General features: G+C 42.3%; 1 protein-coding gene across 1 annotated transcript in view; it reads left to right on the forward strand.

The window, feature by feature from the left end:
* The window catches only part of LOC148366485 (breakpoint cluster region protein-like), an 88,177-nt gene extending 65,707 nt beyond the window's left edge, over positions 1-22,470 (forward strand). Inside the window, exons 17-23 of the mRNA XM_088336939.1 lie at positions 7,175-7,234; positions 9,901-10,010; positions 11,850-11,989; positions 13,937-14,071; positions 14,163-14,268; positions 17,660-17,822; positions 17,887-22,470. Coding sequence (XP_088193065.1) covers positions 7,175-7,234; positions 9,901-10,010; positions 11,850-11,989; positions 13,937-14,071; positions 14,163-14,268; positions 17,660-17,822; positions 17,887-17,976 — 804 coding nt within the window. The 3' untranslated portion in view covers positions 17,977-22,470. The remainder of the gene's footprint in view (positions 1-7,174; positions 7,235-9,900; positions 10,011-11,849; positions 11,990-13,936; positions 14,072-14,162; positions 14,269-17,659; positions 17,823-17,886) is intronic.
* Positions 22,471-22,898: the final 428 nt, after the last annotated feature.

The following is a 22,898-nucleotide window of genomic DNA, read 5'->3' on the forward strand; positions in this document are numbered from 1 at the left end:
CCTACCTACCCATCCACATATCTAGCCACCTATCCACATATCTACCTCCCTACCTACCTACCCATTGACAAATTTATCTACAAACCTATTGGCATATCTAGGCATACCTATCTATTTACCTACTTTCCTATCCATACATCTACCGACCTACTTACCTAACCACATACCTATTTACCTACCTTCCTACCTACCTCCCTACCTAGCCACCTACCTATGGACATATCTAGCCACCTATCTTTCTATCTAATTGTGTACCTACCTACCTTTCCACCTACCTACCTACCTACCTTTCCACCTACCTACCTACCTACCTACCTACCTACCTACCTACCTACCTATCCACCAACCTACCAACTTACCTACGTACCTACCAACTTACCTACCTATCCACCTACCTTCCTACTTAGCTACCTATCCACCTACCTTCCTATCTACCTACCAACTTACTTACCTACCTACCTACCAACTTACCTGCCTGCCTACCTACCTAGCCACCTACCTATCCACGTATCCACATATCTACCTACCTATCTATACACATATCTATCTACCTACCTACCAACCAACCTGGCTACTGGCATATCTACCTATAAACCTACCTGTCTACCTACCTACCGATTCACATATATAGCTACATTTCTACCTGCCTACCTACATATATACCTACTTGCATGTATATCTACCTACCTATTCACATCTGTATTTACCTACCTATTATATCTCATCACCTACAAACCTACAGTATTTATCTACCTATTGGAATATCTACCTATAAACCTATCTACCTACATACCCACCTACCTACCATTCCACATATGTACTTAACTACTGATCTTTACAAATATCTACCTACCTATCTATAAACATATCTACCTACCTACCTACTTACCTACCTACCCATCCACATATCTAGCCACCTATCCACATATCTACCTCCCTACCTACCTACCCATTGACAAATTTATCTACAAACCTATTGGCATATCTAGGCATACCTATCTATTTACCTACTTTCCTATCCATACATCTACCGACCTACTTACCTAACCACATACCTATTTACCTACCTTCCTACCTACCTCCCTACCTAGCCACCTACCTATGGACATATCTAGCCACCTATCTTTCTATCTAATTGTGTACCTACCTACCTTTCCACCTACCTACCTACCTACCTTTCCACCTACCTACCTACCTACCTATCCACCAACCTACCAACTTACCTACGTACCTACCAACTTACCTACCTATCCACCTACCTTCCTACTTAGCTACCTATCCACCTACCTTCCTATCTACCTACCAACTTACTTACCTACCTACCTACCAACTTACCTGCCTGCCTACCTACCTAGCCACCTACCTATCCACATATCTACCTACCTATCTATACACATATCTATCTACCTACCTACCAACCAACCTGGCTACTGGCATATCTACCTATAAACCTACCTGTCTACCTACCTACCGATTCACATATATAGCTACATTTCTACCTGCCTACCTACATATATACCTACTTGCATGTATATCTACCTACCTATTCACATCTGTATTTACCTACATATTATATCTCATCACTAACAAACCTACAGTATTTATCTACCTATTGGAATATCTAGCTATAAACCTATCTACCTACATACCCACCTACCTACCTACCATTCCACATATGTACTTAACTACTGATCTTTACAAATATCTACCTACCTACCTATCTATAAACATATCTACCTACCTATGATTAAACATATGTAACGTTCTACCTACCTACCTACTTACCTACCTACCCATCCACATATCTAGCCACCTATCCACATATCTACCTACCTACCTACCTACCTGACTACCTAGCCACCTACCTAGCCACCTATCTATCCACCTATCTATCCACCTACCTATCCACCTACCTATCCACATAGCTATCTATTTAATTACCTACCTATCCACCTATTGCACGTATAAGGCAATATACAAAAACCTCCTATATAACGCGCACCCAAACTTTGACTTTTACACCAAAAAATACGCTAGTTGTTCTTTGTGTCCCTTTAAGAACGACGTTGTAGTCCAAACCATTTTCTGTCGACTACTTATTCCTTCGGGCCTTCTTTCTTTTTTTGCTGTTCAAAGCGAACCGACGTGTTTGTTAGCACGCGGGGTCACAAGCGCTCGGCCCCCGATAGTGTTGTGACAGAGGGCGGATTAGACTTTGGCTTGACCAAATGTGGCCCTTGGCAAGGGTCCAGAAATGGCCCGAGGGGGAAACGCACAAAGCACCCTTTGATAAAACCGAGAACGGATTTCCCTGCGGCAGGAAAGGGGCCTTCAATCACTTCGGGGATTTGAGGGAGCGAAAAAAACACAAATTGTCATCAAGGTTTCCCCGAAAATTGGACGGACTGTCGATAATATACACACAAAGACACCGGCCGTGACCTCATTTGCGGACACCTATTTATTCCGTCAATGCTACATTGAGAAGATTGAATATATCTGCAGGCGGTTGATTCTGTGTCATTTGTACGATACAGGAGGGAACCTACGGCTCGCCAGCCATTTATGGCTCTTTTCACCAGTTCCTTATGGCTCAACGATTAAAGTTTGCTCATGCAATTTCCAACTGTCTTGCTTCAATCCTGATTTGCTCTAAAATGCCCTTTTTCGACCGCGTTAAAAAATTGAGCTTCTTATACACTGAACAGATTAAAAATCTGAAAATGCAAAACAATAAAATAAAATGTTAAAATATGAATTCTTTATGAAATGAAATGATCTGCATTTCTATAGCGCTTTTCAAGTCAATGACTTCCCAAAGCGCTTTACAATGTGCTTCACATTTCCCAATAGCGGCCTTGCAGCCATGTAAGGCGCTAACCTGCTTATTGGGGGTATTAGGGGTTCAGTGTCTTACCCAAGGACACTTCGACATGTAACACGGACGAGCCGGGATTCGAACTGGGATCCCTTGATCCTAACACAAGCGCTCTACCTCCTGAGCTACTGCGCAGTGGTTAGCGCGTGTGCGGCACAGTTCTAAGGTCTCGGGAACCTCCTGTGTGGGTTCAAATCCAGCTACCGGACTTACTGTGCGGAGTTTGTATGTTCTCCCCGTACTTGCGTGGGTTTCCTCCGGGCTCTCCGGTTTCCTCCCACATTCCAAAGACATGCATTTCAGGTGGATTGGCCGGTCCAAATTGTCCCTAGGTGTGAATGAGCGAGCGAGTTGTCTGTCCCTGTGTGCCCTGCGATTGGCTGGCAACCAGTTCAGGGTGTCTCCTGCCCACTGCTCGATGATTGCTGGGATGGGCTCCAGCACGCCCGCGACCCTACTGAGGATAAGCGGTGCAGGTAATGAGATGAGATGAGATGAATTCTTTAGGGTTATAAATGAATAATAAAATGCAAAAAATAACCATTCACAATTCTGTTTTAACCGATTTACACACAGTTCTTCTGGGAAAAACATGCAAAAATACAGTTTAAAAGTTTAAAAAGTTAAAAAAAGCATTCTTTCGATCATCAGTGCTGGATTTCTTCCTTTAAAAGTACTGAAAAAAGTGAAAAATTGGCCTTAAAAGTACTTTAGCAATTAAAAGGCACACAAAAAGGCTGTAAGGATGTGCGTTACACACACAGTACACTTCCTTATCTCTTATATGTGGCCACTGTGCTGAAGGGCGACTGTATGGCGGGAAATTTATGGTTTGTAGTATTTTGTGACATTTTTTTACGAAACCACTGCTTGCACCTTATTCTGAAACTATTATTTACCAAAAGGTCGAGATGAGCCTCAGCGATCTTAAGTAACTGCAAGAGGGAAATGAGTTTAAAGCCTTGATTTGGGACACTGGCACCTTTTATTATTAAATCAAATAATGCCACACAGAGGGGATTACCACTTGCGAGACCCCTTCTCAAGGTGTCTATTTTCTTCATGCTGAGGATTTTAAGGTTTTCCCTTGCCCGCATGTTGGTTTAAGATTAGGTGATGGTGTCATTGTAACCTGTGCATCCAATTGAGATATTTTGTGACTAAGGGCGTCACAAATAAACGAGACTTGACTTGACAGATGTCATGAATCGGAACAGGAGGAGGACCCAGATGCGTAACGTTTCTCACACAAGGTTTACTTTGCGGGAATGTGGCAGTCATGCACGTTAACTCAAACGCCAGTGATTCGGCGATCGCTGGGCGGAAGAAAGAAAGAAAGAAGTCTGGTGTGGATCAAAAGGGAGTCAGAGGCCGACGAGATCGATACCAATTGCACGAGCAGATACCGGACAGATGCGATCGATACCGGACAGAACGGGACTGACAGGCTTGATAACAGATACACGAGCAGATCCGGGACCGACGGGGTCGAAACCGGACAGGACGGGACATACAGGATTGGTATCAGATACAGGAGACTGGAGACAGATATCAGACAGGACGAGACATACAGGATCGATACCAGACACTGGAGACTAGAGTTCGATATCAAACAGGACGAGATAGATTGGGACAATACCCGATGCTGGAGATTGTAGCAAGGTCTCAGACAGGGCGAGACAGACGGGATCGATACCAGACACCGGAGACTGATATCGAAACAGGACAAAATAGATGGCATCGATACCGGACAGGATACACAAAAAGGATATCAGAGAGCGTCAAAACACAGGTCTTGCGGGTGCAGAGGTTCGTTGACGGACTGACAAGGAGTGAATGAGAGCACTGAGCTTAAATAGGAGGGGAGCCTATCAGACAACCAGTCGCAGCTGGCGCCAAACGGGCGGGGCCAATTGGGCGCCATGGGCAACCGTGACAACAGAGAAATAAAATGCACTGGAAAATTAGCTTTTTCAGTTTTGCTGAAAGTAGTCTTAAAATACATGATGTGGCTCTTTAAAAAAAGACCACAGATGTCAAACAGGCGGCCCGCGGGCCAGATCAGGCCCACCAATGGTTTAAATCCGGCCCGCAAGACAACAGTGAGAGAAGCGCAAGAGGAAAATGAGCTGTAGTTTTAAATATTTCCACCGGATGTCACCAAAGCCAGGTAACACTTGCAAAACAATTCTGGTAGTATTTCTCCGTTTATCTCTGACTCACTTTTTAAAAAAAATGTTTCTCCCTTTTTTTCTTTCTCCTGTTCACTCTCTCTTTTTCTCTATTTCTCTCTCACTCTCTAACACTTTCTTTTTCTCTGTCTCTTTTTATTTTCTCTCTTTAATTATCTTTCTTTCTATTTTTCTCTTTCTTTCTCACCTTCTTTCTTTCCCATTTTCGACCTTTCTCTCTCTCTCTCTCTCTCTTTCTTTCCCTCTCTCACCTCACTTTGTCTTTTTCTCTTGCTGACTCTTTTTCTTTCTGTCGTTTCACTTCTCTTATTCTTTTTATCTTTCTCTTTTTTCACTTTCTTTTTCTCTCTATATTCATTTCCCCCTTCTCCATTCATATCTCTATTCTGCTCTCTCTTTTTCTCTCACTGTTACTCTGTCTCCCTTGTTCTCCCTCTCTGTTTATTGCTCTTTTTTTCTTTTCCTCCCTGTCTTTCTCTCTTTTTTTCTCCCTCTCTCTTTCTCTTAAACTTACTAGTTCGGCCCCCGCGAGATTTTTTTCATAGCATTTGTGGCCCCCAGCTAAAACAAGTTTGACACCCCTGTAGTAGATCCTATTTAGTTTCCTTCAGAAGCAACAGCAGGCGTGAGGGCGTCGATAATGAGGTTGGACGGGATTCTCGGCAGGTTAATCTCTCAAATCCAACAGGGACGCACAACAACAACAACAACACAGAGTACAAAGTCAGCAGAGCGCGTGGATTTTTCTTCGCCGCCGGAATAAGCTTTTATAGGCATGGACCTCCTGCTTTTCGTATCTCCAGAGCAGTTTTCCCCTTTGTTAGTCAAAAACATGTTTTAGGAGGTTGAGCGCTCATGCCAGAAAACATGAGTGGGTGTCATTCCGAGGAGGAAAGCGCCTACGAGACGAGGAATGCCTTGGAGGAAGTGGCCCCCAGAAAGTCCCCAAATACCGGGGGCCGTCTCTGGGACAGAGTACGTAGCAGTCTGGTCAGACCAAAGGTAACATACTGAAAACGGACATGCTAACACCAAAGCCTTTATACTTCTTAGCCTGTGCAATCTTGAGAGCTTGCCACAGCCGAGACACTCCATATCCATTTTGTCTTCAAACTCTATTATTTATGAGATTTCAAAATATGCCTGTGATTATTTGAACCATTTCTGAAATATTGCCAGAGTCCGCCCATTTCTCTCTCAATCTGACTCGGTCCTGTTTTCCTGTCGGTATTTCCTGTCCGGTATTATTCCAGTTGGGGCGGCAGTAGCTCAGGAGGTAGAGCGCTCTTCTTGGGATCAAGGCATCCCAGTTCGAATCCCAGCTCGTCCGTGTTACATGTCGAAGTGTCCTTGGGTAAGACACTGAACCCCTAATACCCCCAATAAGCAGGTTAGAGCCTTACATGGCTGCAAGGCCGCTATTGGGAAATGTGAAGCACATTGTAAAGCGCTTTGGGAAGTCATTGACTTGAAAAGCGCTATAGAAATGCAGATCATTTCAGTTTATTTTGTCCTGTTTAATATGGGTTTCTAGTTTTGTTCCTGTAATTTTTTGTCCTGTTTATTATTCTCCCGTCTAGTTTGTCCTGTTTAATTTCGATATCCCGTTTCATTATCAACCCTGTCTGTCCCGTCCTGTCCGGTATCGACCCCATCTGTCCTATATCTGCTCCGGCAATTGGAATCGATCTCCTCGGTCTCTGGCTTCCTGTCTTTCCACGCCGGACCGCTGCCTAATGTGCTTGACTCCCCATTTCCTGTAAATTAAAAGGCTTGTGTGAGAACGTCACGCGTTTGGGTCCTGTTCCGGTTCATGACCGATTTTAACTTTCAACTCCTCTTATTTCTCTTTAGTGGAACATTTTTTTGCACATTTGAAATTTGGGTCGTCAACTCTCTATTATTACTATTTTATTACAAAAATAATAATCTTTCATGTAAGATTTTAGTCGGCATTCTAATATGCTAATTTTCAAGTATTGAGTGTGTGATAAAAGTCAACAGTGAACAAGAAAAACCATTACACTGCACGTCCTGATTCTTACTAAGTTGTTTTATTGTAAATGACTGGTTAAAGTATTTACGCGGTATTGCATTTTCACAGCTGGATCCTCAGAACCTGCAAAACAAAGACTGGCAGCGGACAGTCATCGCAATGAACGGGGTGAGTTAAACTAAAAAAACTGCACGTCTGAAAGAGTCGCAAAACAAATCATGCAAGGTCAGAGTTAAGGTTTTCTCCTCCTCGACCAAATGTTTTGATTCCAGTTTATTCATTCGTAAGCTATTATAAGTGTCAGGACCAGAACTGAGACTGGAAAAAAACGGGTCAGTAGCCGAGACAGGAGAGCAAAAACATGGTCGGGATCAAAAACGGGTCGTAAGTCGGGACGGGTCAGGATAAAAAAAAACTGGTCAAAGCCGGGGGACAGACGGGAGTCAGGGTCGAAAAAAAGCTTGCCTAGTGTAAACTGAGGTTCGCAGACGGACTGGCAACAGGTGACAGATAGGAGTGGGACAGGGAGCCAATCAGAGTCTGAGGCAGTTGGTGCCAAAAGAGTGGGCAGGGGTGATTCACATCAGTAATCATGACAATAAGGACTTCTTAACGCTCTTGTTGTCCTCATTTTTTAGGTAGGTAGACAGGTAGGTAGGTTTATAGGTAGATATGCCAGTAGGTAGGTAGATATGTGTATATGAATAGGTAGGTAGGTAGATAGGTACATATGTGTAAACGTAGGTAGGTAGGTAAGTAGGTAGGTAGATATACATGCAAGTAGGTATATACGTAGGTAGGCAGGTAGAAATGTAGGTAGGTATATATGTGAGTAGGTAGATAGGTAGGTTTATAGGTAGATATGCCAGTAGGTAGGTTGGTAGGTAGATATGTGTATATGAATAGGTAGATAGGTAGATAGGTACATATGTATAAACGTAGGTAGGTAAGTAGGTAGGTAGATATACATGCAAGTACGTATATACGTAGGTAGGCAGGTAGAAATGTAGGTAAGTATATTTGTGAATAGGTAGGTAGGTAGATAGGTGCGTTTATAGGTAGATATGCCAGTAGCCAGGTTGGTTGGTAGGTAGATATACATGCAAGTAGGTATATACGTAGGTAGGCAGGTAGAAATATAGGTAGGTATATATGTGAATTGGTAGGTAGGTAGATATTTAGGTAGATATGTGTATAAATAGGTAGGTAGATAAATATGTGAACAGGTAGGTAGGATGATATGTATAAAAATAGGTAGGTTGATATGTATAAAAATAGGTAGGTAGATATGCGTAAAGATAAGTAGGTAAGTAGATATGTGGATAAGTAGGCAAGTAAATATGTGGATAGGTTGGTAGGTATGTAGGTAGGTAGGTAGAAAGTTACATATGTTTAAACATAGGTAGGTAGATATGTTTATAGATAGGTAGGTAGATATTTGTAAAGATCGGTAGTTAAGTACATATGTGGAATGGTAGGTAGGTAGGTGGGTATGTAGGTAGATATGTTTATAGGTAGATATTCCAATAGGTAGATAGATACTGTAGGTTTGTAGGTGATGAGATATAATAGGTAGGTAAATACAGATGTGGATAGGTAGAGGTAGGTAGATGTATATGTGAATAGGTAGGTAGGTAGATATACATGCAAGTAGGTATATATGTAGGTAGGCAGGTAGAAATGTAGCTATATATGTGAATCGGCAGGTAGGTAGACAGGTAGGTTTATAGGTAGATATGCCAGTAGCCAGGTTGGTTGGTAGGTAGGTAGATAGATATGTGTATAGATAAGTAGGTAGATATGTGAATGGGTAGGTAAAAAGATATGTATATAGACGGGTAGGTAGATATATGTAAAGATAAGTAGGTAAGTAGATATTTCTAAAGATGGGTAGGTAAGTAGATATGTGGATAGGTAGGTAAGTATGTAGGTAGGTAGGTAGAAAGGTACATATGTGTAAACATAGGTAGGTTGATATGTTTATAGATAGGTAGTTAAGTACATATGTGGATAGGTAGGTCAGTAAATATGTGGAATGGTAGGTAGGTAGGTGGGTAAGTAGGTAGATAGGTTTATAGGTAGATATTCTAATAGGTAGGTAGGTAGATAGATACTGTAGGTTTGTAGGTGATGAGATGCAATAGGTAGTTAGGTACAGATGTGGATAGGTAGAGGTAGGTAGGCATATATGTGAATAGGTAGGTAGGTAGGTAGGTATATATGTAGGTAGAAATGTAAATAGGTAGGTAGGTATATATGTGAATAGGTATGTAGGTAGGTAAGTAGATATGAATATAGATAGGTAGATATGTGTTAAGATAAGTAGGTAAGTAGATATGTCTAAAGATGGGTAGGTAAGTAGACATGTGGATAGGTAGGTAAGTAAATATATGGATAGGTAGTTATGTAGGTAGAAAGGTACATATGTGTAAACATATGTAGGTAGATATGTTTATAGAAAGGTAGGTAGATATTTGTAAACATAGGTAGTTAAGTACATATGTGGATAGGTAGGTCAGTAAATATGTGGAATGGTAGGTAGGTAGGTGGGTAAGTAGGTAGATTTTAGGTTAGGTTTTAGGTTTATAGGTAGATATTCTAATAGGTAGGTAGGTAGGTAGATACTGTAGGTTTGTAGGTGATGAGATACAATAGGTAGGTCGGTAAGTAGGTTTGTAGGTAGATATTCCAAGGTATGCCGATAGTTAGGTATTTTTGTCGGTAATAAGGTAGATATGTAGGTAGGTAGATATGCCAAGAGTGGGAGGTCATTTTGAACAGGAGGGTGAATGCCACAGACTTCTGGCCTTCTAGCGCTCTATTTTGTGTTTCAGGTGGAGGTCAAGCTTTCCATGAAGTTCACCAGCAGAGAGTTCAGTCTTAAGCGCATGCCTTCACGGAAACAGTCCGGTGTCTTTGGGGTGAAAATTCATGTCGTCACAAAGTGAGTCGATACACTTTGAATAATCATTTTGAAAATAACCCAAAATTATCTTCAAGTTGTGTCAGGACGGGAACGAGGACAGTGTCGAGAGCGGGGAAAAACAGATCCATAGCCGGGACGGGGGAGCAAAAACGTAGTCAAGTTCAGAAAAGGGGTCGGTGCCGGGAATCGAACAGGAATCAGGACGGGAGAGAGTCAGTGTCGAAAAGGCTTGCCTAGCGGGAGCTGAGGTTTGCAGACGGACTGACAATGGGTGACAGGAAGACGGGAGTTTAAAAAGTGATGAGCAGCCAATCAGCGTCTGAGGCAGTTGTGTGAAGCAGTAATCATGACAAGTTGGGATCCGGGATTTGAAAAATTAAAGCTGCAATAATGACTTTAGGCCAGGAGGTGGCGGCAGAGTAAAACATGATTTGCGTGCAAGTACATGGCCCCTCTTTGATAAGCTCGAATGAACTCTTCCTTTTTCATCTTTTGGGGGGTTTGTTCCGCCCGAACTGGCCTGATAAAAGTAAGATAAAAGCGAATAGGCACAATGGAAAACAAAACATAAGGGCTCTTTGAACTCAGGTGGGCACTGTTAACACAAATATTTAACTTAACTTTTTAAGGACATTTCAAACAACGTACCCCCCTGTAACTAGCAGACGGTAGATTATTTAGCGAATTTAAAGGAACGTTTCGGCCAGACTGGCAAAATCAATTACTGAAACGAGTACAGCCAGCTATGACTATTTAGTGTCAGGACCAGAACGGAAACAGGACCCAAATGCGTTACGTTTCTCAGAAGTTTTATTAAAGGAAAGAGGAAGGGCTGCGCCCACGATCCGGCGTTCGCCAGGCGCGGGAAGCAAGTCGCTCTCGTACTCGGATTGTGATCTGAACACGGAGGTGGATCTTCCGTAGCGAGCGATGGCGGTGTCGGGGACGGAAAAACGGGTCGATAGCCGGGACAGAAGAGCAAAAACGTGGTCGGGGTCAGAAACGGGTCGTAAGCTGGGACGGGAGAACAGACGTGGTCAGGATCAAAAACGGGTCGTAAGTCGGGACGGGAGAGCAGACATGGTCAGAATCAAAACGGGTCATAGCCGGAGACAGACGGGAGCGAAAACGGGACAGGCGGGGGTCAGGGTCGAAAAAGGCTTGCCTTGAACACACGGAGATTCGCAGACGGACTGACTAAATGGGGATTGACAGGACAGGGTTTAAATAGTGGGGAAGCCAATCCATCAACAAGCTGCAGCCGGCGCCACACGAGCGGGGCCAGTTGGGCGCCGTGGCAACCTTGACAAGTAGTCTCTACCATATTTGTCCGGCATCTTGCTGTGATGCTGTGCTCCTCTGGCACTGGTTTCCATTCGCATTAGACAATACACTGCCAACTAGTGGCTTTGTGTAATATTCTCATGTATGTAATATGTAATATTCATGTAATACTCTCAGCCGCTCTACCCCCCAGCTCTGGAACTCATGACCACCTGAACTCCGGAATTCCGTGAACCTTTTCCACTTTCAATTCTGGACTCAAAACCCACCTATTCCCTGTTTTTTTTTAACTTTACTTTGTTTTATTTATGACTTGCTTGTCTTATTGTCGCTTGATATTCTGTGTACAGCGATTTGGGCGTCCTGAAATGCAATTTGAAGTCAAATGCATTATTATTATTATTATTATTATTATTATGTACCTTTAAAGTCTATAGCTCTAGCTTTCCAATATGTCAATTATTTCTTTTTGGAACTGGTTCTTAGGCTATATATTCAAACCTGATTTTATGGCTCCACTCCCAATATGACTTATTTACCGACTTCAACCTTGTTTGGGTGTTTTCTGCTCAGACGGGAACGCTCCAAGATCCCCCTCATCGTACGGCAATGTGTCGAAGAGATAGAACGACGAGGGATGGAGGAAGTGGGCATCTACAGAGTGTCGGGTGTCGCGACCGACATCCAAGCCCTGAAGGCTGCCTTCGATTCCAGTGAGTTGATATTTAAGCTCCTGGGCGTTTTTAGAAGCATTGTCCCCCCTATGTGATGTACCCTAAAAATAGTTTTTTCTTGTTTTATTTCAAAAAGATATTACAAATGGTTCAGTGCTCCTCATCAGTATGTATCAAGCCTCTGGGAATGATTTCAGTATGATAAATCGCCATTATTCGTCAGGAGTGGCTTTGAGGAGATCTTTGTCCACACGTCCAAGAAGCCCAACTTCCTTGTGTAGCTTCCTTTTCTGATGACTAAGTGAGTGTAGGTGGCCCCCTTGTGGCGAGCAGGGTTGGGTAGGGTTACTTTAACTGGAAAACAGCTTGCCAACATCATTTTTGCCGTTCCATGTATTCCGTTACTCCCCAATTCTGCACAAAATGGAGTCATTTTATTCATATTTAGTTTCTTTTGTCTTTTATTAGCATATTTGGTATTGGAGTAATCCAAAAGTCATTGAAAGTAATCAAGTTAAAGTAACCCTACCCAACCCTGGTGGCGAGTAGGCATAGTGAAGCAGTGTGGGAAGAGACACACGGCAGGGAAAACAGGCAACATGCTTCAACAGAGCGTTTTCCATTTAGAAAACAAAACAAAGTACCATGGTCACCAACTGGTCAGAGAGGGATGACGTTTCGTGCACGCCTGAGCGAGCGGGATTGGTGTGGTGATCGAAATCGTGTGATCACCGGGAAAAATCAAGGGATGAAAATATCTTGCTTGGTCCGTGTTCATTTTAATGAAAGCGAAAGAGCTACCTTCTGACAATAACAACATACTTTAGCTAGCGGCATGGAACGGCTTTTACGACAAATACACGAAACCACGCACAATTAGCCGTGTTTCGGTAGTACAAACAACCGTTTGCTTTTGGTATAATAAAGTCAAACTTGAGATGAAATGTGACAAAAGAGAATATACTTACGTCGTGTCGCCGAGTTCCTACATAATAGACCAGCGCCACATAAGAAGGGGGGTGAGGTGGGAGGAGTTGAATGAGGGGGGATGAGCGAAGCCGCAATGACTAAGCATTGTGTCAGGGCCTCCCCCTCCCCTTCACAATAAGAGTGTCCACACCAAGTTCATGCATCGTCTGTTTGAGTTCAGTGTTCTTGCCATAAAATGTTATTTTGCAATGATTAGATATTTAGATTTAGATCTTCATCACAAGATCAGATCAGGCCCGCTAAGACAACACTCAGAGAAGCGCAAGAGAAAAACAAGCTGCAGGTTGAACTATGTCATCTTGATGTTGCCAAAGCCAGGTTCTTCTCACACTTGTATTTCTTTCTTTCTCGCCCTCTCTTTCTCTCTCTCTCTCTCTATCTCTCTCTCTATCTCTCTCTCTTTTTTTTCTTTTTTTTCTCATTTTCTCTTTTTCTCTTTCTCTTTTTCTTTTTCTCTCTTTCTCTTTCTCTCTTTTTTTCTTTCTTTCTTTTTTTTCTCTTTCTCTCTTTTCTTTTTCTTTCTTTTTCTTTTCTTTCTTATTCTTTTTTTCTTTCTTTCTCTTTTTCTTTTTTCTTTCTTTCTCTTTTTCTTTCTTTTTATTTCTTTCTTTCTTTTTCTTTCTCTCTTTCTCTTTCTTTCTTTCTCTCTCTCTCTCTCTCTGTGTCTTTTTAACTTCTTTTGCTCTAACTTCCTTTTTTCCTATTCTCTTTTCTCTTACTACCCTTCGCGCTTTCTTTTCTCTTTGGATTTCTTTCTTCCTCTCCCTTTCTTTTCCCCCTCTCTCACAACTCTTTATCTTTTGTTTCTCACGCTCTCTCCCTCTCTCTCTTTTTCTTTCTTTGTCCCGCCCTCTCTCCTTTTCCTTCCCTCTTTCTCTTATTTCTTCATCTCTCTTTTTCTTTCTCTTGAATCTACTCGTCCGGCCCCCGACAGAATGTTTGTTCTATGGTGTGGCCCCGGAGTTCAAATGAGTTCTCCTGTGAATTTCTCTCCAGACAACAAGGACGTGTCTGTGACGATGAGGGACATGGACGTGAACGCCATCGCCGGGACACTCAAGTTGTATTTCCGAGAGCTGCCCGAACCCCTTTTCACCGACCAGCTGTACCCCAACTTTTCCGGAGGCATCGGCGAGTCACCGATTATTTTCGAATCCCTTTTCCGTTTAGGTCCCGTTTTTCCGTGCGTCTCTGAAATTCACCATGTGCTGTTTCCGTGCAGCGCTCTCCGACAGCGCGGCCAAGGAAAGCTGCATGCTCAACCTGCTGATGTCTTTACCCGAGTCCAACCTGGTCACCTTTCTTTTTCTACTTGATCACCTGAAAAGGTAACCTGGTCTCATTTGACTTTTGCCTAGTATTCAAATCAATGTTGTTTTTTTGTTCCACACTGTCCCTTTAAACAAAGGCTTGGTTTGTTCTTTGGCTTTAGTCTGTTATGCAGTAGTGAATTGAATAAATAATTGTAAAAAAAATGAAAGGTTTCTACTTCACTGATTTTGCCGATCGATGGCTCATCTTGGAACTTAAACCCCTTAATAAGCTGTACATTATTTTGGTTGGTCTTGTCTGGTCTGGGTCTTGGTCTGGGTTTTGTTTTTGGTCTATTTTGTTTTGTTCTTTGGTCTTGGTCGGTTTTGTCTTTTTCTGTATCGGTCTTGTCTTGGTCTTGTGTCTTGGTCTGTTTTTTGTGTTTGTTGTGTTGTGTCTTGGTCTTAGTCTGTTTTGTTTTTGGTCTGTTTTGTTTTTTGGTCTTGGTCTGTTTTTGATTTTTTTGTATTGGTCTTGCTTGGTCTTGTGGCTTGGTCTGTTTTTGTGTTTGTTGTGTTGTGGTCGTTGTGTTGTGTCTTAGTCTGTTTTGTTTTTGGTCTGTTTTGTTTGGTTTTGTTCTTGGTCTTGGTCCATTTTGTTTTGTTCTTTGGTCTGTTTTGTTTTTTAGTCTTGGTCTGTTTTGCTTTGTTTTTGGTCTTGGTCTGTTTTTTGTTTTGGTCTTGTCTTGTCTTGGTCTTGTGTCTTGGACTGTTTTTGTGTGTGTGTTGTGTTGTGTCTTGGTTGTTGTGTTGTGTCTTGGTCTTGGTGCTAGTCTGTTTTGTTTTTGGTCTGTTTTGTTTAGTTTTCTAGGCCTGTTTTGTTTTGTTCTTTGGTCTTGGTCTGTTTTTTTTTTGTCTTTGTCTTGGTCTTAGTCTGTTTTTTGTTTTGTTTTGTTCTTTGTCTTGGTCGGTTTTGTCTTTTTTTGTATCGGTCTTGTCTAAGTCTTGTGTCTTGGTCTGTTTTTGTGTTTGTTGTGTTGTGGTCGTTGTGTTGTGTCTTAGTCTGTTTTGTTTTTGGTCTGTTTTGTTTGGTTTTGTTCTTAGTCTTGGTCCATTTTTTTTTGTTCTTTGGTCTTGGTCTGTTTTGTTTTTTAGTTGTGGTCTGTTTTGCTTTGTTTTTGGTCTTGGTCTGTTTTTTGTTTTGGTCTTGTCTTGTCTTGGTCTTGTGTCTTGGACTGTTTTTGTGTGTGTGTTGTGTCTTGGTTGTTGTGTTGTGTCTTGGTCTTGGTGCTAGTCTGTTTTGTTTTTGGTCTGTTTTATTTTGTTTTCTAGGTCTGTTTTGTTCTTTGGTCTTGGTCTGTTTTTTTTTTTGTCTTGGTCTTGGTCTTAGTCTGTTTTTTGTTTTGTTTTGTTCTTGGTCTTGGTCGGTTTTGTATTTTTTTGTATCGGTCTTGTCTAAGTCTTGTGTCTTGGTCTGTTTTTGTGTTTGTTGTGTTGTGTCTTGGTCTTGGTCTGTTTTGTTTTTTGGTCTTGGTCTGTTTTTGATTTTTTGTATTGGTCTTGTCTTGGTCTTGTGGCTTGGTCTGTTTTTGTGTTTGTTGTGTTGTGGTCGTTGTGTTGTGTCTTGGTCTTAGTCTGTTTTGTTTTTGGTCTGTTTTGTTTTTTAGTCTTGGTCTGTTTTGTTTTTTTCGTTGGTCTTGGTCGGTTTTGTATTTTTTTGTATCGGTCTTGTCTTGGTCTTGGACTGTTTTTGTGTGTGTTGTGTTGTGTCTTGGTCGTTGTGTTGTGTGTCTGTTTTGTTTTTGGTCTGTTTTGTTTTGTTCTTTGGTCTTGTCTGTTTTGTTTTTTGTCTTGGTCTGTTTTGTTTTTGTTTTGTTTCGTTTTGTTCTTTGGTCTTGGTCTGCTTTGTTTTTTGGTCTTGGTCTGTTTTTTGGTTATTTTTTTTGTCGTTTTTTTTTTGTCTTGGTCTTGTCTTGGTCTTTTGTCTTGTGTCTTGGTCTGCTTTTGTGTTTGTTGTGTTGTGTTTTGCCTTGGTCATTGTGTTCTGTCTTGGTCCTGGCCTTGGTTTGTTTTTGTCATATCAACAAATACCTGGTAGCCGGGGCAGGAGAGCAGAAAGCGTGGTCAAAAACAGAAACGGGTTGCAGCTGGGTCGAGGGCAGGAAAACATGTCAGTAGCCGGGGCAAGAGAGCAAAGCGTGGTCGAGATTGAAAAAACGGGTCGGAGCCGGGAAACGGATGGGAGCCAAAAACAGAAGTGAGTCCGGGTCGTAAGGCTTGCCTAGCGTGAGCTGAGGTTCGCAGACGGTCTGACAACCGCTTAAGAAAGCCGGGGGCTTAAAAAGTGGCAGGGAGACAATCAGAATTGTTTGGAATTCAATATTAAAATGTATCGTTTACCAAATTGTTTGAATTAGTTATTTGACTCCATTAACCAAAATGTGACATTTTCACATGAGGGCCGATTTAATTTCATTATTAATTTAACTAAGTGTACGCCATCGAATACGGCCAAATAAGTAGAATTAGTCTCTTGGAAGCCTTCTCTGGAGTCCTCTCGCTTCTCCCCTCAGCCCACGTTTCCCCGCAAGATGGTGTGCCGGCTCCTCCCATGCCCACGCCAATGAAGCCCACCGTGAGCTTCACACTCTCAGAGACGAGCGTCCCGATGTCTGTGGTTCCTCCAAACAACGGAGAGCGTTTCTCAAAACAATGCCTGCCGTCCTCTGTCAGAGTCCTGTTATCAACAGAACTAGACAAAATATTCTGCATTCGGATCAGCGTGACCTGTCATTGAACTTAAGCCTACTCGGGTGAAAATCTTTATTGCACTCAATAAATGTAACTTGTGTTCAATCGTATAAAGTCCTTTATAGTCAAATATATAAAATCTTTCAATGTCCGGGGTTGTTGGTGCCAAAAGGAGCGGGCACAGGTGCCTCGCATCAGTAATCGTGACATTGAGTAGGTCTGCAAATGATCAAGTAATCTCATCTCATTAGCTACACCGCTTATCCTCAATAGGGTCGCGGGGGTGCTGGAGCCCATCCCAGCAATCATCGGGCAGTGGGCAGGGGACACCCTGAACTGGTTGCCAGCCAATCGCAGGGCACACGGGGACAGACAACTCACTCGCTCATTCACACCTAGGGACAATTTGGACCGGCCTATTCACCTGAAATGCATGTTTTTGGAATGTGGGAGGAAACCGGAGTGCCCGGAGGAAACCCACGCAAGCACGGGGAGAACATACAAACTCCGCACAGGAAGTTTGGAGCTGGATTTGAACCCACGCAGGAGGTTCCCAAGACATGAACTGTGCCGCACATGCGCTGACCACTGCGCCGCCGTGCTGCCCATGATCAAGTAATAGGGTTTCCCAATTCTAAGGGCTTAGGGTTAGGGGTAAGGGCTAGGGTTAAGCAAGCGTTTTGCTCACCCCCTTGTTCAATGTGCCACGTTCCGATAGGGTGGCTGAAAACGAGATCTTCAACAAAATGTCCCTGCACAACCTGGCCACGGTTTTTGGACCCACGTTGCTCCGGCCGTCGGAGAAGGACAGCAAAATCACCGTCAACAGTTCGCAGCCCATCTCCATGAACGACAGTTGGTCTCTGGAGGTCATGGCTCAGGTAAAACCCCGACCGACACGCGATCCTTCTTGGCTTTTTTTTTTCATCTGGTCTTCGGTCTTAGGTGCAAGTTCTACTCTACTTCCTCCAATTGGAGAGCATCCCGACACCCGACAGCAAAAGGCAAAGCCTTCTCATCTCAACTGAAGTCTAACACTTGACAGCGGTCCGAGAAAAGGAGGAGATGCGCAGTCTGGCCACTAGGTGGCGGGATAACCTCATCGGTCATCGGAAGCGAGGAGTCGGGCCCCCCCTCCCCCGAAATGTGCACGGACTGTATCTTGGCGGATTGTAGATTGAATAGTATTTTCTAGAGCAGGGGTCGGGAACTTTTTCAACCCAAAGAGCCGAACATGATTTTTGGTTGGTTGGGTGTAGAGGTAAGATCGGGCCTAAAATTTCAGCCCGACCCCACCCGAGTCACTGATATATGATCACGAACCCGAAGGATTAACTTGATTCGATAACCGGGCCCCAAAAAAACCTGAAGCTGTTTGGACCAGAACGGAAACAGGACCCAAGTGCGTAGCGTACCACTAGTTTTATCGAAGGAAAGAGGAAGGGCAACACCCACGATCCGGTGTTTGCTGGACATGGGAAGCAAGTCGCTCTCTGATTCGGATTGTGATCCGAAGACGGAAGTGGATCTTCCGTTGCGAGCGATGACGGTGTCAGGAACGGAAAAACTGGTCAGTAGCCGGGACTGGGAGAGCAAGGCGTTGTCGGGGTCGGAAACAAGTCGTAAGCCAGAACAGGAGAACCAACATCAGGATCAAGACAGGTCGTAGCCGGAGACAGACGGGAGCAAAAACAGGACAGGTGGGAGTCAGGGTCGAAAAAGGCTTGCCTAGTATACACTGAGGTGGAAATACTACATACTACATAAACACTACAAAAATACTAAAATATAATACTACATTAATACTACAAAAAACTGACAACATAAAACTACTCTAACACTACAAAAATGTTGCAGATATACAACACAAATTTTACTATCGTAATACAACAAAATACGACAGAAATACTTATAATATACTACTGTGTAAATACTACAAGCAACTACTGCAGAAATACTACAAAAATAAAACTCCAGTCATACTGTACTACAAAAATACTACATAGATACTATGGATATACAACAACACTTTTACGATGGAAATACTACGTAATACAACAAAATTACTACAGAAATACAAAAATGATACTACAGTAATACTAAAAAATACTGAAATCATAAAACTACTCTAATACTACGAAATTTTGCAGATATACTACACAAATTCTACGATTAAAATACAACAAAATACTTCAGATATACTTGGAAAAAACTCCTCGGTTGCTGGGACTGGGAGAGCAAGGCGTGGTCGGGATCGGAAACGAGTCGTAACCCAGGACGGGAGAGTAGACGTAGTCGGGGACAAAAAACGGTCGTAATCCGGTCTCTTAACTCTCTTTTTCTTAATTAAGGGCAGCATAGGCTAAAATATGATGAGAAACGCAAGAATTTTATAAAAAATGTTCAAACAAATGTAAATGTGAAGAACGCAGCCTCAGAAATACTCCACTGCCTTGAAATGGTTCAGTCCATTTGATTCCTAGCACCGCAGGAGTGTTTTTGTAGTATTTTCTAGAGTAGAATTTTATAGTATATCTGTCGTATTACTGTAGTTGTATTCTTGTGCCACCGAAAACGATGGATAAAAGCACAAAGAAGACAAAATACGGAGACTCAAAGTGACCAAAACGCAACTTCTTACTTTCGAAAAGAAGAAGAGATTAAAAAAGAGAAAAATGTCAGGACCGTAACGGAGACAGGACCCACTTGTGTTGCGTTTTATTGAAAGAAAGAGAAAGGCTTGCGCCCACGATCGGGTGATTGCTGAACGCGGGAAGCAGGTCGCTCAGATACGCGGAAGTGGGACTTCCGTGGCGAGCAATGGCGGTGTCGGGAACGGGAAAACGGGTCAGTAGTCGGGACAGGGGAGCAAAAACATGGTCGGAAGCGAGTCATAAGCCAGAATAGGTGAGAAGACGTGGTCGGGGACAAAAAGAGGTCGCAAGCCGGGACAGGAGAGCAGATGTGGTCAGGATCAAAACGGGTTGTAGCCGGAGACAGACGGGAGCATAAACGGGACAGGTGGGAGACAGGGTTGAAAAAGGCTTGCATAGTATACATAGAGGTTTGCAGACAGACTGACAACAGGGGATTGACAGGACTGAGTTGAAATAGTGACAGGGAGCCAATCAGAACCCGCAACAGTTGGCGCGAAATGAGCGGGCACAGGTAAGTCACATCATTAATCATGACAGAAGCTTTAATTTGCCGCCAAAGTAAACAGGAAGCTTTATTATAAATGATGAAAATAATGAAAAGATTTGGCCATAAAGCAGGAAGGACATTTGTAAAGTTTGTAAGCAATTGGCAAGAAGAAGAAATGACGTCTGAAGTGAGGGAGGTGGAAGGAGGAAGTCGTGCGTCTTTAACCCCAGAGGAAGAAGATATTTTTGGATTTAGTGGAGTAAAACTGGTTGTAGGGACACCATTTCCTGTGGGGTGTCTTCAGCAAGTACAGCCTGGTGGCGTCCTTCCCTCCCCAGACCATCATATATCTCCACCTGGTCTCGAACCGGGGACCTTTCGTGTGTTGTTTTATTTGCAGTTTTACTCTCTGTCATTTGTTAAGAAAGAGCCACACCATATCCAGATGTACCTTTACTTATGAATGTCCTTACATTTAAAAGTTTCAGGTTAGGAAGTACCTGAACGGGAAAATATGGCCTCTAGTTATGAAAATTGGTTGTAGTTCTGAAGTCAAGAATTCAGTGCAGTACAGACTCACGGTTTTCCCGGACGTAAATAAAAGGGCTATCGCTTTAAATCTGCCTGGCAACCCTGTGGGGAAGCATGCTCCCAGCATGCTCTTCGTGTCACCGTCAGAGTTCACAGACGATTAGGAGGAGGGTTTGTGGCAAGATAGTGGGAGCTGGTGGAAGCCATCTTTCAATCAGCCCAAATTAAAGACTTTGGAGCCAAATTCCATGAATTCTCAAAATTTTTGGAAAGGAATCCTCTGGGAAGTCAGGCTATCGCTACGTCTGCCTCACACATTTTCTGGCCGATTGGCAAAAGCCAGCAAAAGCAGACGTCTTTGGATCAGTTTTCCAAGAAACGCGAGGCAAAAATGAATGAATATTTTTATTATTTCTTTTATTCTTTGTTTTTTTTTACATTCTATGCCTCTCATTTTACGTTCATTGTGCTTCTATCTAATTTTGATATATATTTGTTTCACGTTCCTATGCTCTTTTATTGTTTATTAAGAAAATTGATCATACTTTTGCTGGGCTTGGAACGGATTAGACCATTTACATACAGAATGCGTCTCTACTTATGAAGATTTAGGTCACGAAGCTACTCCCAGAACGAATTAAATTCATAAGTAGGGGTAACACTGTACTTTCAGACAATAGTCTACAAAACCAAACCCCCTAATTCTTCAGCACATTTTATTTTATTTTGATAATTTGACACAATCTATGAAATAATAATAATACCTGAGGCTGTGATGAATATAAATATACCACTTAAAACTCATCTCATTCCTGAGGTTACTTAAAAGTGCATTTTTGTCTTAAAAATGTTTTCAAAACAAGGTGCGAGCAAAGTTGTTTTGTAAAAATGTCACAAAATACTGCAAACAAGAATACCAACGTATTTACCTTCATTTCAGTGGGCGAAGACGGAGAAGAGTGCTCACCCTGTGTATATAACTTCTTCCATTCCATAGTGGGACATTGTTTGATCTGGTCTTGTAAATTGTTCTAAAGTTTGACTCCGCACACAGACACACACATACTTTTCCTGGTGGTTCTCACCTTTGGGATTTTGAATTCACTACAGCCCCTTAAATTATAATTTCCCTCTTTCCGAATGAATCATTTTTGTATATTTTCTGGCACTGTGTTTTTGTTGACCTTAAATAGCAGTTGTGCTGTGAAAAAAATACCAAATCATCCAATTTTAATCATTTGGACTGCAGGAATAAAATATGAGTACGATCCCGATACCCTACCCTGTGTACGGTTCTGATTGCATGATTTTGAAGGATAAAAAGGGGCTGTAGTGAACTTTTGTAGCGACTTCTGCACAATATGTTACGCTTCTGGGTGTTTACAGTTGGTTCAGTGGCTTTTCATCATCGAGTGTCTCAAAAATGAACATCGATTGTTGAATGAGCTTCCATATGAAGGATTCTTTAGCGATAAACAGCCAAAATGGGGTCTGTTGATGTGACACCTTGATCGTAAACTACTTAATATTGTGTACTATATATATATATATATATATATATATATATATATATACACTGGACCAAACGCATCCTGTAAGCAGTTTTGTCTTAACTTGAATCAATTTAACTTGCATCAATTTATTATTGAGCCATAAATTCCCGACCCCTGTTCTATAGTCTCACCATTCTCGTTCTGTTTACCGATTCATTTGTAGAATACTGTCCCTTTAAGGTTTTTTCCCACTGTTGACTGTGAATGTTGTTTTGTTTTGTATAGTTTTTTGGGGAGTCCAAAACCAAAATTTGCAGGTTGCAATCAACATGCGGGCATGTTGACCTGGAAGAGAAACTGGAATAGTGGTCGGCGGCGCCCTCTGTTGGCTGCGGCTGCATCGGCTCGCTACAACGGGTCAGGTGCAATCGACATTTCGTTCTGTGTACATTGTTACACAGAATGACAATACAAGGAAATTATTATTATTATTATTATTATATGTGTACAACAGTATGTTTTAGATGTCCTTTTGAGATGTTTTTATTGAATTTTTGCGTTTTTGTCCCCGTTCTTTTAACGTTTTCTCTACCTTTTTTTGTGGCACTCTGTTTGGAACGCAGTATCGGTGATTCTAACGGCATTCCTTTTTCATCGTCGGTTGTCCTTTTGATCGGTCGAAATACGGTTTGTTTGTAGTACTGATGTATTCGCAAATGTTAGAAGTACTACAAAATATACACTTGCTTCTAATATACACTGACCAAATGTGTGTTATGATTTCTATGA

This window comes from Urocampus carinirostris, chromosome 5 (genome assembly GCF_059441175.1).
Source record: "Urocampus carinirostris isolate Australia breed hairy pipefish chromosome 5, RoL_Ucar_1.0, whole genome shotgun sequence".
Lineage (NCBI taxonomy): Eukaryota > Metazoa > Chordata > Actinopteri > Syngnathiformes > Syngnathidae > Urocampus > Urocampus carinirostris.